This window comes from Mirounga angustirostris, unplaced genomic scaffold, assembly GCF_029215605.1.
Source record: "Mirounga angustirostris isolate CCGP_5_RB_7025 unplaced genomic scaffold, mMirAng1.0.hap1 SCAF_10, whole genome shotgun sequence".
NCBI classification, from domain to species: Eukaryota; Metazoa; Chordata; class Mammalia; order Carnivora; family Phocidae; genus Mirounga; species Mirounga angustirostris.
The window spans coordinates 29,434,132-29,453,717 of NW_026991718.1; the positions used below are offsets into that span (position 1 = coordinate 29,434,132).

The 19,586-nt window shown below is 35.3% G+C and overlaps 1 protein-coding gene across 2 annotated transcripts in view; it reads right to left on the minus strand.

Annotated features, from left to right (window-relative positions):
• Positions 1-19,586, minus strand: part of STRN (striatin) — a 102,985-nt gene that overhangs the window by 42,784 nt on the left and 40,615 nt on the right. For both annotated transcript variants that reach the window (XM_045884410.3, XM_045884411.3), the window contains exons 4-7: positions 13,145-13,223; positions 10,500-10,667; positions 8,002-8,137; positions 2,676-2,811 (exon numbers count right to left, since the gene is read on the minus strand). In XM_045884410.3, coding sequence (XP_045740366.1) covers positions 2,676-2,811; positions 8,002-8,137; positions 10,500-10,667; positions 13,145-13,223 — 519 coding nt within the window. The remainder of the gene's footprint in view (positions 1-2,675; positions 2,812-8,001; positions 8,138-10,499; positions 10,668-13,144; positions 13,224-19,586) is intronic.

Below are 19,586 nucleotides of genomic sequence, written 5' to 3' on the forward strand. Positions count from 1 at the left end.
ATCTGACTACTTAGCACATACTCTACTTCTCTAATCACTCTGTCTCTTGCTAAAATTACTCCAATAATTGTCCCCTCTCCCCTCACACCAAGACTATTATCAACACTGGGTGCTCCCTCAATAAAGCCAGAATGATGCTTTAAAATCAAAGTCAGATCATGGCACCCTTCTGCTCAAATTCCTCCTGTGGTTCCCCATCTCACCAGTGGTCTATGGCCCTACATGATTTGGTCATTTCTTACCAAATTCCCCCTTAGAATCACTCTGCTCTAGCCATTCTGATGTCCTTGAATTGCTCAAGCATATCAAGGCTGCTGCCATCTTGGGGCATTTGCTGTGGCTTTCTTTTTCCTGAATATTTCTTCCCTGGAAACCATATTGCTAAAACCCACCAATCAACTTTTGAGTCTTCTGTCCAAATGTTACCCCCCCTCAATGGGAACTACCCCATCACAATTTTAAATTGTAATTTGTCCCCTCCACTTCACCCCAACCCCAGCACTCTCTATTCCCCTTACTCTGTTCTACTTTTTCTATTTCCCATAGCATTTATTACCTTCTGACATGCTCTATCATTTATGTTTATTAAAGTTTATTGTCTATATTCTCTTAGTAGCCTATATGGACCACAGGGGTAGGGATCTTCACCAAATGATTTGGCACACAGAAAGCATTTGATAAGTGTTTGTTGAATGACTGGAATAAACCAAAATGAATCAGAACAAACAGGAACCTATTTTTAACAAGTTAAATTTCAATCTACAGGTCAAAAAACTTAATTGGGCCTCTGAAAAGATTAAACATAATAAATTTAAAAACTCAACATTTTTACAGTTCTAACTATAATCTATCAATAATAAAAAGTTTCTACTTTCCCAGAAAGATCTAACAATTAAAAATGTTAATATTTCAGCAATCAGGTCTTATTAATTTAAACTGGGTAGCTTTTGGATCCTACAATGTCTTCAGTTTTTTAAATTAAAAGTTAAGCCTTATTGTAATCTTCACTATACTCACAATGATAGTAATGGGAGATCATGGAAGATGTGTGGTAAAATCTATTTACTTGCCAGAAACTAACAAGATTCTTAACCTACGCATATTCACTCCTTTTTTAAGGGGGAAGGGGAAAAATAAATGAAGCACTTAAAATGGTTTAAATGTCCATTCAGTTAAACAGGATTTGCAATCTGGTTCTTTTAATTGCTTAAAAGTGAAATTTTCTGACTATGAATAATAAAATCCTAAAAACACACAAGGCTAAACTCCTGGTAAGGAAACCTCTAGTCAACTGAAAGATTCCATTCACTCATATTCAGAAATACCCAGTACACTACTAAAGAGTAAGACAGCTCAAAGGTGGGACCAGTCGCTCATGTTTTCACCAGTAACTTCCTAGGAGGTTAGCTGAAAACGTACACACATGTATCATATAAACTCTGGGCCATGACTCACACTATAAAGCAAAGGAAGTGACACAAGAAACAATGCAGCTGTCTTTGGAGAGAAATGAATCACAAAACCCTTGCAGTAAGACTGGCAATGAAAAAAGCCAACTATTATTTATGCAGATGTATGACTCCTCAGAGAAAGACTTCTGTGTAGACAGTGGATCTAGCTATATTGGTAGAACCGGTGTCTAAAATATCTGAGTAACTTGATAAATAAACTCAGCAGTAACAATACAGAAAAGAGATTTTACTTCAATATCCCCTTGGTTTCCAAACTTTGTTCTGTTGCAAAAAAACAGTAATAATAATTAGTCACTTTATAGCCATTACATATTTCAATGACTAATTATCCTGTATAATAATTACCTTCAGATATTTGCCACAAAAAAGGAAAAGAAGTGGCATCTTAAGAGTTCCTGAAGGGAAAGCCCCCAATTTAAAACCAGGATAATTACTGATTCTCTAACTCTGTCTTTAAAGAGCATAAAACCACAACTAAGGGAGTCCTGGAATTCTTCAACCTCAACAGAAAATTTTCTCTCATTCTCAGTATCTGTCTCTCTCTCTTCCTCACTCATACTACATGTACACACACCTGCTAGGACTGATCACTTTTGAAGAATTCATCACAATCCTACCTTACTGATAGCAACAATTCATTTCCAAACCCAAAGAACAATCTATGCTGTAGAAGTCTTCCCCCAAATACTTGTTTTACCTCGTTAGATGTTTAAAATATTAAATTTGTTTAGAACAATTTGCACCAAAAAATTCTATGCCTTGCACAAACTGGTGAAATCTGCCTAGATTGAATAACTATAGTTTTTTAAATTTATACTTCTTTTGCACAGAAGATGCCAGAGATGAGTCTCTAAAAACTCTTCTATTACATTCTCAAACTCAATTTCCACAAAATCCAGATTTGCAAGTTCTACTATCTAGGCAGGAAACACAGAACATTCTGTATATGGATTCAAATTATTTTCATGGTATATTGCTTATATTAAAAAAAAAAAGATAACTAGTTGTACAACTTCCTTTAAACATGCACACACAAATATACACCCTGGATAAAAGGTGACAACAGTAAAAAGTTCATAGGATGTTCAAAATTTCAACATTATAAGAAATTTACAGTGTTCTTCAAGATATTGCCCTCCTGGTAAAATATTAGTTTCTTTTGTTTACTTAACACCTTTGGCTGGAGGCAGTATGTTTCCTTACCCCATTCTGTTCCATCGCCTGCACTTCTAGACTCATTGTCTCCTTCCTCTGATGTAACCAAGAAGTCAAATTCCTTTAGAGCTTCTTTTGTATCTCGATCTTCACTGCTATCAGGTAATGCTTTTTTCCTAACAATCTAATGAAAAAACATGCTAAATTAAAATTTTAGGATATATTATGAAATTAATTTAAATAAAGGAAAACAGTATCCCTTTATCACTGAATGAGGAAACCCAATTATTGGCTTCTTCAGAAAGTATATCTTTGTCATGTTAAAAGCTATAATACTTAACCAGTTCAATGTAAAACAGGTATCATTTAAAAAAGATACATTACACATTTTAAAGTAATAATTTAAACTTTGTTCAAGGATGGCTTGTTTGTTTTGAGTAAGCTAATGAAATCATATATTGAAAACACTGGAATATAAGATAGGTATTTCAATTATAGATAGATGAAAAATGTCCCTGACATACTACTGTACTATGAGAACTACAACCATATTCTCATATTTCTTGGATGCAGTCTGTGCAATGCACAGACATTCTAAACTAACCAAAAAGAGAAACACTTCATAAAATACAAGAGTTTTACAGAATATAACGATGATAAATGTTAACTCTACTACATAATTCCCTTAAAAAATCTAAAATCATAAAAGCTACAAACTCAGAAATGAATGCAAGTCTCAGAAAGTATGGTATTAGAGAAGGAAAAAAAGCTTCCCCCAGTACTTCTACTGTTCCAACCTTGCATCAGTTTTCCCTAATAACTCTTTATGTATTCAAATTTTTTCCAAAATACTGATCTTTCCGAGTGGGACCTGACTTAGATTCAATAGCAAATCTGGTAAGGGCTGTTATGTCTTGTTTTATGTATTTAGGAATATCTCTGGAATCAAAAATCCAGTTGGAGGACTGAAATTTAGGCTTAATGTATGCAGAGATAATTTTTGAGATCTATATGTCAAAACTCTTTATGAATTATCTTCTTTTTAGTCACCTCCACCACCAGAAGCCCAAAGAAATTAGGATGAATGGTTTGCAGCTTCTTTTGATAAAATGGATTCACTATCTCAGCTTCTCCGGGCCTCAGCTTCTTCACTTCATGCAAAATGGAAATAGCATGATCTGACCAAACTTTATCACTGGGTTACTGCGAGTGGATTAAAATTGTAAGGGTGCAACAAAGTGATCAATAGGACAGAATACAGAGTCTAGAAACAGACTCTAAGAGATAACAAATACCTGACTTGTATGCCCCTGTTCTCATGCCCATTCCTGGTATTACTTACCAATCACAGCACTTCTCATCTAAGATCAGATACAGCCTCAGAAATCTTTCTCAGTGAAACAGTATGGAAGTTCCTCAAAAAGTTAAAAACAGAGCTACCCTACAACCCAGCAATTGCACTAGTAGGTATTTATCCAAAGGATACAAAAATGCTGATTCAAAGGAGCACATGTACCCCAATATTACAGCAGCACTATGAACAACAGCCACATTATGGAAACAGCTCAAAGGTCCATCGACAGATGAATGGATAAAGGAGATGTGGTCTATATATATATACAATGTAATATTAGTCATCCAAAAAATGAAATCTTGCCATTTGCAACAACATGGATGGAGCTAGAGAGTATAATGATAAGTGAAATAAGTCAGTCAGAGAAAGACAAGTATCACATGATTTCACTCAATTGTGGAATTTAAGAAACAAAACAGATGAATATAGGGGAAGGGAAGGAAAAATAAAATAAGATCAAAACAGAGAGGGAGGCAAACCATAAGAGACTCTTACCTATAGAGAACAAACTGAGTGTTGCTGGAAGAGAGGTAGGTGGGAGGATGGGCAAAATGGGTGATGGGCATTAAGGAGGGCACTTGTTACAATGAGCACTAGGTAGTATATGTAAGCGATGAATCACTAAATTATATTCCTGAAACCAATACCACATTATATATTAACTAACTTGAATTTCAATTAAAAAAAAAAAATCCTTCTAGTGTAGCACTCCAGGAAGCCACTATCAGAAGAAAGCTGGTGCAGTAGATGAAACCTAATCTGCCTTCACTACCCTGGTATATATAAAAACTGAATAGGAGAAATCAAGGATTCTTTAATGCTGCTAGAATAACTGGTTTAACTATTTAGAGTATTTCCCTAAGACCTAGACATACTTTTATGTTTATAGCATATTCTAATCTCCCATCCAGCACATCAATTAAACAAAAAAGTTTGACATACTGAGTACAGAAATCCCATGCTGAAGGTGTATTCTTTTGTAACTATATGCTAATAGTTTTTTCCAATTTTCTCTGGGCAGCCAAACTAAGGTAGAAAAGTATCTCTGACGAGTTATACCAATAGAAGACGCTGACCTTCATTTTTCCACAAATAAACACACTGCCTAATCCATCTTCTTTCACCCTAGAGGCTTGATTTCTCCCTTCCCCCGACCCTGATGGGACACCAGATATGAATTAGAGGGGCCATCACCCACACCTTGTAGACAGAGATTCTTGTTCTCAATGCCTGATGAAAAGGGCAGGGAAAATACATAATACATTGAAAAACTGAATGTATTTTCAACATTCTAATTACTAAATATGGTAATAAGTCACAAAACTAACTCCTTGGGAAAAAATCTGTTTCTAGGTCTCTCCTCCATATAACCTTATGAATGAAGATATGGCAAGTTGCAGGCCACTGTCTATCAAGTCTCCCACTTAAATAAAAACTCCTGTGTTTTTAATAGTTAGGCATAGAAGAAAAGTGTGGTTGCCAACAGAGAGTAGGATTAGTAAATGGGACGGGGTGGGGTTTGTTATAATAAGTACATACCACTTTTCCTTACATTCCAGATTCCACTCCACTCCTACCTCTAGTGAGTTTAGAAGTCAACTTAAGAATTAAGGCAAACACAAAAAAGTTATAGGTTGCACAGGGTGCCACAAAGATTAGAAAAAAGGATAGACGGCCACTTTGGTTTTAAAACCATTAGAAGAAACATAACACAAACGGGGATGACACAATAGATTTTAATGACTCTTAATCCCATTCCTTTTCCTCCTAAAGTATCTGAATGTGGAGACTAAATCTTGCTGGTGAAGTTATCCTTCAAACATTTTAAAGTTGATCACTTTTTATACACATGTATAATTTCAAGATCATTATTACACTTAACTAATGATACTATGGTGAGAATGCAAAACAATGATGGTAAAGAAAAATAAGGTGAAGAGGTTGATCATGAAGAAGGAGGAGATAAAGAGGAGAGATATGATCCAGAATATAACCCAAAGAATAATCAAACTCTAAAAGAGGGTAGAGAGCAAGAAGACAGCATATGCAGCTATGCACAAATGATAGTTACTAATAGCCCATGTCTCTATATTTTCTTAGTTGAATCTACCAAACTATTTTGATTAAAGAAATAAAGTAACAGTTTAAAAACCTGTTTGTTTTACTAAACATTTTAACTGCAATAAATCTTTTAAGTCATGCTTACTCATTGCTACACAGAGTTAGACTGTGAAAGTCCTTTTGGTATGTAGCTATTAGCCTGCAGCTGTGAAAATTAATGTAATATATCCTAAAAATTAGCAAAGCTGTTACAAAGAAACCAATTATTTGTTTAGGGATATTTTTTCCTGAAAAACTAAAAGGATTTTTGAGGCCATGCTTAAATGGGGTTAAGTATGTTTATATTAGCTATGCCTTCACTGCTTGGTCACAGAATTGCTAAAATCCGCACTAATTGCAAGACAGGATCTTTATGAATTTGATTACTTAAAAAGAAACCAGGTTATGGTTAGGAATTTCTAGTAAGACCATAATTAATACTTAAAGCATGATAATTATCATTTACCACTGAGCTATGAATAAAGTATTTTGATGGGAAAATAATATCTCAATGCAATTGGCCCACAGAAATCACAAAGCAGTACAAAACTTCCAAATGAACAGGACAGAGAAAAAGTATCATACAAGTTTAGGCATTTTCTTTTACTACAGTAAATTAAAACATATTCTATTACTACCTGTTTGGATAAGAAAAATTGGGGGTAACTACTTGAAGTTCAAATAATACCCCTGGCAAGGCTGTATCAGCAGAATACTACTGCAGAGTGGCTCAGGGAAACAATAATGTGGAAGCAATAATTTGAGAGTCTTTGATGGAAGCAGAGGACATAAAGGAGAGAATTTATACCCAGAAAGCATTTATATCATTTTTCATATATAGCATCTCATTTATTGCTCACAAAATCCTCTGAAGATAAGATGGGTATTTATAATTCCCATTTTACAAACTAAAAAACTAAGCCTGACGGGTAAGAAGCACAGATAACTAGTGACAACTCGGACTTAAACCCAAAGCTTTCAACTCTAGGTCCAGTCGGCTTCACTACCTTGCTTTCTTCCTTACTCTTCTTAAATAAACGTGGAAGAGGAAATGTAAACATTTTCCTAGACAAAACAAAGCATGCCCTCATCTATTACTTAAAAAAGAGAGGAGGAGGAGGAGAGGGAGGAAGGAGAGAGAGAAGAGAGGAGAAGGAAGAAAAAGTAGGGAGGAAAAAAGGGAAGGAAAAAAAACAAAAAACCAGGAGGAGCTGAAGGTGACAGAATGGAGAAGAGAAAGGAGAAGAAGCAAGACACCTCTTATTCCAAGAAACTACCATGGGAAAGTCAATAAACCTATAAAGATCTAAACAAAACTACAGAATAACTTTAAACAAGTTTGAAGAAATCTAATGGAACAGTTCTAAAAATTTGTAACATTTGTCTACCAAAGCAACCCAGACAAGAAAGACAAAACTGCATTGATTAGAGGTGACGCCAATCGCCATCAGGTACCATAATGGGTCTGTCAGTTCTACTGTCTTATAGCACCAACAACACTGCTTTGTTATAACACAAACATTTTTACCATATTCACCAGCTCTACTGAACTACTAAAATGCTTAATGAGTTAATAAATCAAAGAGTGAGGACCTTTAAAGATTTTTTAAATTTTTGTAAGTAATCTCTCTACCCAATGTGGGGCTCGAACTCACAACCCTGAGATCAAGAGTCATGTGCTCTATCAACTGAGGCAGCCAGGTGCCCCAGAGAGTAAGGACCTTTTAAGAGAAAGCTGCCATCCTAAAATTATTATTGAATTTAAACTCAATACTAAAAACTCTTAAATGAAATTTCCCCAAATTCATGAAAAAAAGTTAAGGATTTAGGTTGAACCAATCGATTTTTTTTTTAATTTTCTTTCACTTGGATTATTTTTAAAGTAAGCATAATGATCCCTAAAAACATTATCCTACTCACTGTTGAAGTATCAATGATGCTTTTCTCTCTTCCATCAATGTCATCATCTTCATCTTCATCACTGAAATCTGCAGCTGCACTTTCAAGGAATTTGAAATTATCCAGCACGGAGGCAGAATCTGTTAACTCGGATTTTCTGGTTTAGAACATGTACACCTTGCTCAGTTAATTTTTTAAACTCAACATAAGAATTAATCCATATGTTGCACTAACTTCTGTTTACATTGTAACTATGATCCCTCAAATCATATTATGAACTACACTGATTCTTATCCATTATATTTCCATGGATTTTAATTGGCAAAGCACAATAGGAAGTGGTTACTCTTTTAAAAGTACTTTGCAATCATATCTATTTGGGTTAATGTAATATAAAGAACACCCCTCCTGATTCAGTATTCTTTTGATCCAAAAGAACATTAATGTCTTTCTTTTAAAAAATATTTTTCTTATTACCTCTACTTCTATTTTTCTCTATTCTTTTCCTCTCTGCAACTCTTCCTCTAACATGTGAATTTCTATAACTAAGAAAATAGCTAGTAGATACATCAGTTTTCTCTGATACAATCCTATATTTCTACTGAACAGCTAAGGAGTTGAAAAAAAACAAATATACACATAAAGCTACTAAAAATAACTTAAGTCAAACTAATATTACTACGAAACTTGATCCTGTTAATGAATAAACCATTAATTTTTTGAAATGATTGACTTTTCAAATACATAAGATTTTAATTTAGTTTCCTCAAAATAAATTTAGTAAATAATTTCCTAATGGCCAGAATAAGATGATTTCTCTCCAGTTCATTAGGAAATGTTTTAGATAACAAGGTATTTTTTTAAAGAAAATTTAGCCACGACTCTAGACAACATTTCTAAAACAGATTAATCTTAAATTTCAAATCTGCTGAGAGCTATGTTTTTGGTATCTTCCACCCTATTCTCTATCCCTACACAAATGAGACAGATTCGGAATAATACCCTTGTCAGTTCCAAAAGACAGGTCAAGGGCAAAACACAAGACAACTCAAGTGGCCTTTTCTGAACATCTTTATAATGACTTATAATAACCCTGTAGGTAAAACTATAACCAGGAATAAGGCCTACATTGTCTATGCCTACACAAAGAAACAATCTAATCTTACATTTGTATAAATAAGTTAATGTAGTCTTAAATATTAATGAATATATTTAAGAAGGCTCCAGTGACATTTATTTATAGAAGTTCGTTTATAGGAGTCCATCCTATTTTTGAACCTTTACCTAAATCCCATAATTTTAGTTAATGTTCCAAATAACAGAAATGATGTTCTCACTAGAAAATGTATAGAGTTCAATTAAAACCATTCTTATAGCCCAAATATGCAGTAAAATGAGGCAAAATAATATTCAGACTTTCACAGAATCTTTGGCTTTTTCTCTCTTTAAGAATCATGCCAAATTTAACTTGAGAAACAAACAGGGTTTTAAAGGGGAGGGGGGAGAAGGGATAGGTTAGCCCGGTGATGGGTATTAAGGAGGGCACGTACTGCATGGAGCACTGGGTGTTATATGAAAACAATGGATCGTGGATCACTACATCAAAAACTAATGATGTACTGTATGGTGATTAACATAACATAATAAAATTAAAAACTACAAAAAAAAAAAGAATCATGCCAAATTTATTTTCAATAAAGAATGTCCTTACTCAACTACTCATGTTCATTTTAAGCAGAATTACATATAATTGTATGACACATGATCCAAAAAGCAAAACAAAATATTTCAAACAGCTACTGAATTTTTCACACTTATTCTATCAATTAAAAACATACACTTAAAATAGATATTTTTCAAAGGAAAAGGTGAGTTACAGTATTGTTAAATACACAAATGGCTAAGAAAACATTTACTTCTAAAAAATTTGAGGAATTTATAGGATTTTTAGGTCATCAGGAATGAAATTACATTCTTATAAGATTTGAACTGAATCTCCTAAAGATGATCTTTTGTGAAGTTCTAATAGTAAGTGACTGAGCTTCAAGATATTAAAATCTGTATTAAACCCTATAGATTTCAAGCAAATAAAAATATCTTAAAAATATTCTTAGGGGCGCCTGGGTGGCTCAGTCAGTTAAGCGGCTGCCTTCGGCTCAGGTCATGATCCCAGGGTCCTGGGATCGAGCCCCACATAGGCTCCCTGCTCCGCGGGAAGCCTGCTTCTCCCTCTGCCACTCCCCCTGCTTGTGTTCCCTCTCTCGCTGTGTCTCTCTCTGTCAAATAAATAAAATCTTTAAAAAAAAAAAAAAAAATATTCTTAAAATAATCATAAATAACTCTAATCCCTATGGGTTATCTTCTACCAAATGAAATTTCAATTTTTTAATTCAACTTTATAATAAATTATTTCTGTAGCAGTATCTAAACTGCAAGTATCACAAGTGTCAACCATAAACCAAAAATATTTAATAAGCACTAAAATTTTAGCTAAAACGCTTTCTAGACAGAATACTTACCCAATCATTGCCGTCTCTTTAACTTCGGCCTCTGTGCCATTTATAACTGAATCCTGATTTTTGTCATCTTCCCTGTCAGTGACATCACTTGAAAAGCCCAACAAAGCTCGCACTCGTTTAGATTTCACATCTAGAATGGTATCTGTGTAACCCACCTCCTGTAGATACCTGCGTGTGAAGAAGATCCTTACAATTCAGTCATATTGGAATCAGTATTCTATAACTTAATATGTAAATAAAAGTATTTCTTTAAATTCATTGCCTGCATAAGACTTAACAGTACAGTACTATGCTAGTAAGACGTGCTAATAAATAATCTTCCAGCTGCAGATGGAGCTGTCTCTTGCAGTACCAGCCTCTATGGTCACTGAAAAAAAAATCAAAGAACTATACAATACACCATTCATTACATTTATCATAAGAAGAAGCTGTTCCTTAATATACCTAATAGCACATTCTTTCTTCTAGGCAGCAAACTCACTCTCAGATTCTTACAACAGTAATTATTATAACCAGTGGTTTTTTGTTTTTTTTTTTTACACTTCTGATATAGAGAGTTATTGAATCAACTGTTTGAGATCCAGAGAGGATATTTCTAGCATATTTGGTTTCCTCCATGACATACAAGAAGAGTATATTCCAAAGAGTCATTTCTACAGAAAGGAAGCTTTTATCCTGAGACAACTCTAAAATAAAAATAGCCCACAGTTCAACTGTGGATGTGGGATGCCTGTGTGCATGTGGGAGTGTGTGTTACAGAGAGGCAGCAGAAGAGAAGAGAACAGGTTTGTACTGAGAACTAGATCTGGGTCTAAAGCCCATTTCTGCCACTTTCTTCCTGTGTAACTTTAATTCTCCTGAACCTCAGTTTTCTTCCCCCTAAAAGTGACACACCTCATATAGGGTGACATACAGAAGGCACTCAATATCCATTAACAACAAAGATGACTAAAAAAGACCAAAAGGAACATGAAAAAGGCAAAGGTCATTACTAATGTCATTAACAAATGTGACAGACAAATACTAGGCATGAGCCTGTAAGTAAGCAGCAAATCTATGAAATTAAGGAGAAAACAAAGGTGGACAAGATAACCAGTCTGAGGTCAGTTTATTTCAACATCTGGTATTAACAGATTACAGCTCAAAGACATATTTCACAAAGATATATGACCAAAATGGAGTAAGTGTATCTTATCAAATCAAGATACTCATTTTTCAATACTATCTGATATTTAATTTGGACAATAAATGTTTAACTTTCTTGAATTTAATCAGTTCTTACAAACCAACAGATTTTTCTGTTCTAAACAAATATTTGATATATATCTTTGGCAACAAAATCACATTAGAGATAACTGTTTCAAAAACCGCTCTTTCCATAGGTAAGTTGGCTTTACTAAGTACCTACCTCCTTAATTCATTGATAAAATGTCACCTTTACTTTAAAGAGACAGATGATGAGTCTTTTAAAGTTTTTGAAAACTATCTCAGATTGCTTACTACAGTAACTACTTCTCATAAAAAAGAAAATGAGCACTTTAAAAACACATTTATGAAAGAAAAATGTAATACGTCATATTTAAGACCAAGGTGAGGGCACTAGGAAAACCACTTATTAAATGTTAGTGAATTCTCATTTTTTTCTCATGCTGAATAGATAACAAATACATAAAAGGAGACATTTTAATATTCTCTTCCCATTAGGCAAAAGGAATGGCTGGCACAAATTCACTCTGGAAACCACTGGTGCAGACTACTCACAGGAAACTCAAAAATCCAAAAACAGCTAAGTACATTTCATTTTAATGAAGCACAAGTCAGAATACCAATTTCAAATGTGATATGCAAGGATAAAGCAGTGAGCTGGTTAAGTGGGCTATAGCCTACCACCTGACATTTGAACCTCATTCCAGCTTTGTTTCCTCTTTATAGTCTCAAATACACATTTTATAGGAGAAACTACATGGTAGTGCAGTATTTGCAAATTTGAGAAATTAAAAAAGTTCTTCAATCTATTTAAAATAGGAAATTTAAAAACATAACACAAAATTACATCTAAATATTGATTAGACTTACATTAAGACATACCTATGTTCAGGTATAAAAGATGCAAAAAGTAACTTTAAGGGTATAGAATTCTTTTAAAAAAAATATTTTATTTATTTGAGAGAGAGAGAGAGAGAGAAAGCAGAAGCAGGGGGAGGGGTAGAGGGAGAAGCAGACTCCCCGCTAAGCAGGGAGCCCAATGTGGGGCTCGATCCCAGGATCCTGGGATCATGACCTAAGTGGAAGGCAGGTGCTTAACGACTGAGCCACCCAGGTGCCCCTAGAATTCTTTCAAATGTAAACATAAGTGTATATTAAAATTTAGAAGCTTAAAGGTATACTCTTTAAGTTAAAATTATAAAAAGAGAATTTATTCTTGGTTAATTCTTATTAATATTTAATGAAAAATAAAACCTACCACAGGGGAAAAAATGTTTACTATGAAAAAGGAACAATAACTCAATTAAGCTTTTTCACAGCAACAGTCTAATAATAAAAGAGAGAAAATTATTCTGAGTTGAAAATGCAAAAAAAAAATATATATATATATGTATCCTGATGAAAACATACTTTTCTTTGTTTGACCACGGGATACTTACTGTCTGAGTAGTTGTCGACCTTGTTTCCACATTAACTGGCTGTTTTGCTGTGGCTGTACCTCTGTTTCATTACCTTCATCTGGAAAACATTAAATCATAATAAAAGTGCCTTGTTTTATTCATTAGAGGGCATCTCAATTCATAAAATATGTCCAATAAAAACGTATAAGATTAAGAATATGCAAACTACACTGTAAGGTATGTTTTAGGACAATGTACACTTTTTTAAATCTAATTTCCGTAACAAAAATAATATAGATTCATGATTGCTACTAGATTCCCCTGAGCGTAGCAGAACTAAAATAAAGACATTTTCCCAATCTCTAGTAGCCTGAGAATTTTCGTCCAGGACAAAGACCTATTCAAATCAAGTCACACAATAAGAGTCAAATGAAAGTATTATGGAGCACCACATCAGAGCTAGAACAAAGCACTCAGGAATGATGACAGAAAAGCCAGTTTGGTAAAGAGGAGATAGGGAAGAAATAACTTCAATCCAAATCTATTTCCTTCACTAGTTACCAAATGAAAACTTCAAATATTCTTTTGAAGACATTCTTTGAATGAAAACCACCTAAGTCTTGTAAAGCTTAAATTCATCATTTGGTAGAAAGTGAACTCTTTCAAGAGGAAAGTAAAATAAAAAGAGCCTTCTCTGTGCTAAATCTGGACTACGGAATTTCCAAACTATACTCTAATTTTAAAAATACAAAATATTTCACACTTTCTATCAGCCCTTGATCAAACTATAAGAAACTGTGATCTTTTACAGGGTTTTATTCACATGGAGATGTAAGAGAGACTGGGAAAATTTGTTTTATGATATTGATGTTAAGCATTTACTGTGTTCCAGATGCTGTGTTAAAAACACATTATCTCTTTTAATCTTTACAACCTCAAAAGATAGGTGTTATTACTATCCCTATTTTAAGATGAAAAAGATGAGTTTTACAAGTTAATTGTATGATTTCCAAGTTAGAAACACAGTTGTAAGTGCTGAAATCACATCTGACTCCAGAGCTCATGTATTTACAGAAATATGTAAATAAGAATTAGATCTTCCATTTTCATTTTTCTCCTACATTAATTAGGCCAAGCTCTGTGATATACCAAAGAAACAGCAGTAGACCAGACTGTGGCAGGAGGATTAAGTTACCTCAACAAGGTAGATTACTTTGGGATGATCTCAGAAGGCATAGAGTTTAAAAAAGGGGCAAAAATAATGTCCCCATACTAAGGAAAAACAACACACATCTTGTTTCCATTGACCCACAAATTCAGGAACTATGGTTCACAAATGGTTCCACAAATTCAGGAATATACTAAGGTATGTTCTAATATATCTTAAGTCAAGTAAGCTATACTTACCAAGTAAGAATACTTACACTGGCATTTCAAAAGACTAAAAATTTCATATGTGAAGGAACTTTTGAGGTCATCTAATTTCCCATCAGTATAGGCTTCTCTATTCCACCCTCAGATATACTCAACTGCCTTTGCCTACTTTGGAAGCTAGTGATGTTACCAAAGTACAACACATACATTCAGTGGACTACTACTTACAAGGAATGAACTATTGATACACATCAACATGAATGAATCTCAAATGCATTATGCTAAATGAGAAAAGCTAGAATCAGAAGGCTATATTCTGTATGATTCTCAAATTCATATGACTTTCTGGAAAAGGCAAAACTATAGGAACATAAAACAGATGAGTGGCTGCCAGGGGATTAGACCGGGGACAAAGGGGTTGGCTACAAAGGGTAGTAGTAACGAAACTATATGTGTGTGTGAAAATACTAAAAAGGTGAATTTTACTTATGTAAATGATACCTTAATAAAAAATAAATTAAACCAAACCAAATAAGAATGCATCTTCACCCTCTTTAAAAAAGTGTATCCATGAAAATCTGACTCCCTGGGTAACATGTTTTAAAAAAAAGTCTGAAGTTAAAAGAGAAAAAAAACTTTTGTACATGTGAACTTGATTTTCCCCACATTTCCATATTCAAGCTAAAATTCACAGTTCTCTCAATCAACTATCAGATTCACTCTCACCTTATCAAGTTTAAAAAAAATGACATCATACGAAAGTGAGGATTTTAAAGTGGTAAGAGTTGAACTGCTTGGCAATATAAAAGTAGTTGACTGGTACTTCCAGTCAAGTTAGAGTAACAGGGACCCAATTTACCCTCCTGCTTGAAACAACTATAAAACAAAATAGATGAAATCATGGTTAAGACCTGATTTCAGGCAACAAAGGACAATGATCCCTGAGAGAAAGGAAACACACAGTGAGCCCTGTGATTTTTCCAGCTTACTGCCTTGACAGAGTTTCTAGATTGTGGCATAGGGAGGGGAACAAAAACAGTATCTGAAGGAGGCGCCTGGGTGGCTCAGTCGTTAAGCGTCTGCCTTCGGCTCAGGTCATGATCCCAGGGTCCTGGGATCGAGCCCCGCATCGGGCTCCCTGCTCTGCGGGAGGCCTGCTTCTCCCTCTCCCACTCCCCCTGCTTGTGTTCCCTCTCTCGCTGTGTCTCTCTCTCTCTGTCAAATAAATAAATAAAATCTTAAAAAAAAAAAAATATCTGAGGAAAGAATAGCTGAAAAGTTGTATATTTCATGAAAATTCTAAATCCACAGATCCAAGAGACTCAATGAACCCCAAGCACAAGAAACACTGGGGGGCGGGGGTCACCTGGGGACTACACCGAAACACATCATAATGAAATTGCTTAAAACCAATGACAAAATGAAAAATCTTAAAAGTGCCAGAGAAAAAGGTCACATTCTGCATACAGAAGAACAGAGATAAGTTTGATATACGATATCTCATCAGAAACAATGCAAGCAAGCAAAAGAAAGACTTTTTCAGACACACAAAAGCTGAAAGAACTCATTGGCAGCAGCCCATATTACAGGATATGTAAAAGTCCTTGAGGCAGATGGACTATGACACCAGAAAATACGGATCCACACAATGATGAGCACTGGAAATATATACTTTTTATATTATTTAAATCTCTTTAAAAGAGAACTAACAAAAATAATAATATAGTGTGTGACTTATAAGCAAAATATGTGAAAACAACTGCCAAAGAGAGACATAGAAATCCAGTTACAAGGCTCTCATACTGTAAGAAGTGGTATATTGTCACTTAAAGACAGACTGCGGTTAAGTTAAAAAAAAAAAAAAAGTATACCACCAAAATAGCAAAGAGTTACAGCTAATAAGTCAGCAAGAGATAAAATAGAACAATTAAAAAAAAACCAACTAGATTATCCCAAAGAAATCCATGAGAGGAAAAGGGATCAAAGAACACACTGAACAAACAGAAAACAAACAGCAAAGGGGGTAGCTTTAAATCTAACCATACCATTAGTCACATTAAATATAAATGGTCTAAACATCTCGATTAAAAGAATTTGTCACTCTGTATAAAAATATTCTATTTTTAATATGTACCTGGCTTCTAATATTAAATAAAAGAAGCTAAAATATGGAAGATAAATAAATTTTAACATAACCTGGGGTAAAATTTCCTAAGGTAGAAATGTAAAGGTTTGGATATAGAACAAAATGGGGGGGGGGCAGTCAGAAGGGAAACTAATTTTATTGTGAAAAATGTCTCAGAAAAAGTCTGGATTATCAGTTTAAAAAAATACATATTGTAAATGGATAAAGAGCAAAGACTAGAAGAATTCCTGCTTCTTTAAAGTTTACCCTGTTTGGATACACCACCTTCTACCCTCTCCTAGTCACTGTCCTCATCACTGTCACCCACAAATCCCTCAGTAACACTCGGAACTAGGCTTACATGCTTCCTCTGCAATCAAACGTTTACCTCATCTTGAGCGAAGTTAATATTCATGTGGGTGATCCACTTCAGCCTCCCCACAACCACCACCCTCTCTAGCTGTCATACCTTAGATATTGTCGTTATGAAGAACAGATGCAGACGCACTCTCCCTCTCTGAGCGTATTCTTCAGACTCATATTCCCACCTCACTAGTTCTTTCATTTAGCTGGGACCTTAGACCAGGGGCCAGCAAATTACAACCTGCAAGTCAAATGTGGCCTGCTGTACTCACTCATTTGTGTGTTGTGGCTAATTTATGTTAGAATGTCAGAGCTGAGTAGCTGCAACAGAGAACATATGGCCTAAAAAGCCCAAATATTATTATCTGGCGCTTTACAGTAAAAGTTTGCTGGCCTACTCCAGACCATAGCCTATCCCCTCACTTCTACCCATTTAGCCTCCTTTTGTCTTCACTTCCTTTCCTCTCTAGTTTTAGTTCAGTCTATCACTTCAATTATTCTTTAGTCTATGTCCTCAAATTTCTTGTCCCTTTGGTCTCTCCATGAATTCAATGAATTCAACTATGAACTATTTCCATTCTATTTAATTTTTGTCCAAGCTGTCAAGTATGCAAACCAATGCATCTATATAAACTCATGATCACAACTGTCAACTGGACCCTTAGCTTTTCTCAATCCTACTATTTATTATCAGTTTGCCCTCCTGCTCATTATTATTTTAAACCTTCTCTACTTTTCTTAAACCTATCATACATTCTTAGCAGGTAATCCAGTCTTACACATAAAGCTATCATATTAAATACCCACCACCAAAGTGAAACCCAAACCTACAAATCCATCACCTAACTTCTACATTCTTTCTTGGGAACAATAAAAGACATGCTCCTCCCACCATTCTCCAGCTAATTAAGAATCCAATCTCTGTGCTTCTTCAGATACCTTCCCATTCTGAATATGTCTTCTCTCTCCTTTTTATTTGCTCCTCCTCTAAGAAACACACACACACACACACACACACACTTTCCTTGACCCCATGTACCCTTTCAGCTATCCCTCTCTTCCACCTTCACAATCTAAGCTTCCTGACTTACAGGTAACTGCAGTTAGTCTTCATTTTCCACTCATGTCTTTGTTTCTACCCTTACCTTTCTCCTAAAACTGCCCACAGTAATGACCCATGTGTCACTAAATCTTTTTTTTTAATTATTATGTTAATCACCATACATTACATCATTAGTTTTTGGTGTAGTGTTCCATGATTGTTTGCGTGTAACACCCAGTGCTCCATGCAGAACGTGCCCTCTTTAATACCCATCACCAGGCTAACCCATCCTCCCACCTCCCTCCCCTCTAGAACCCTCAGTTTGTTTTTCAGAGTCCATCGTGTCTCATGGTTCGTCTCCCCCTCCGATTTCCCCCCCTTCATCCTTCCCCTCCTGCTATCTTTTTTTTTTTTAAACATATATTGTATTATTTGTTTCAGAGGTACAGATCTGTGAATCTTAAAGCTACTCTTTAGGACCTCTGGTTATAAATCATAGTGCTTTAGAGTCCTTATTTCTGGAATCCCTCTCTTATCCTGGTTTCTATCCTACTGTTAAGATAATTCTTATCATTTCCTTTTCAGCTTTCTATTCTTCTACCAGTTTTTTAAGTGTTGCCATTCCTCAGGGCTCCAATCCAGGTCCTCTTCTCACTCTGAATAAAGTCTGGAGTGCGAGGTGGGGGGGGCGCCTCTTCCTCCTCCACAATGACCTGAGTGCCTTTGGGACCATGTGTTGATGCCTCTCAAATCTACATATCAAAGCCATACCCTCTGGTTTGAGCTCCAGCCATCTTCACTTGATTGCCGAACTAATAAATCCAAAAGCGAACCCATCATCTTCCAAATCTACTTCCGACCTAGTTTTGAGAACTAGAAGTGTGGGGGTCATCTTTGAATGTCCCTTTTTTTCATTCCCTACATCGAAACTGGAACTCATTCCTGCAGATTTTACACCGTAAGTATTTCCTGAACATACCCCTTCTCTCTTCACATCCAGTCAGTGCCTGTCAAGGCAGCCTTCCTCATTTAGCCAAGAGGCTGCAACAGTCTGCTCACCAGTCTCCCTGTCACAGATCCAGAGGCTATCTGATCCACCTGCTACACTGCTGCCTGTGGGATCTAAGAGAAATCCGATCCTTCAAACACCTCCTCAAAACTCTCAGGATAAAAATGTAAATTCCTTAACATATTTTACAAGACCCTTGTAACATACTTTACCATCTGCCCTCTCCCCTTCGCCCGCTAACTCTCTAGCTCCATTTAGAAATACTCCTTCCCTCCCTTTCTCTACTAGCCAGTTATTTTATTTCTCAAATGTGCCAGATTCTTCCCCCTGCCTTTCTCCCACCTCTCATTCAGGAAATATTTAGTAAGTTCACTTTCCCTGGCCAATTCTTACTTGTCCTTCAGATGTTAACTTTAAACACCATTTGACTACTTAGGACTAGATATTGTGCTCTACAATACCTATTACCTTCCCCATTATACATGTCATTTTACTGTAATCACTTTTTTCTTATCTTCCCTGTAAAAATCCAATAGGGCATTGTTATCTTATTCACTGAATTTGAAGC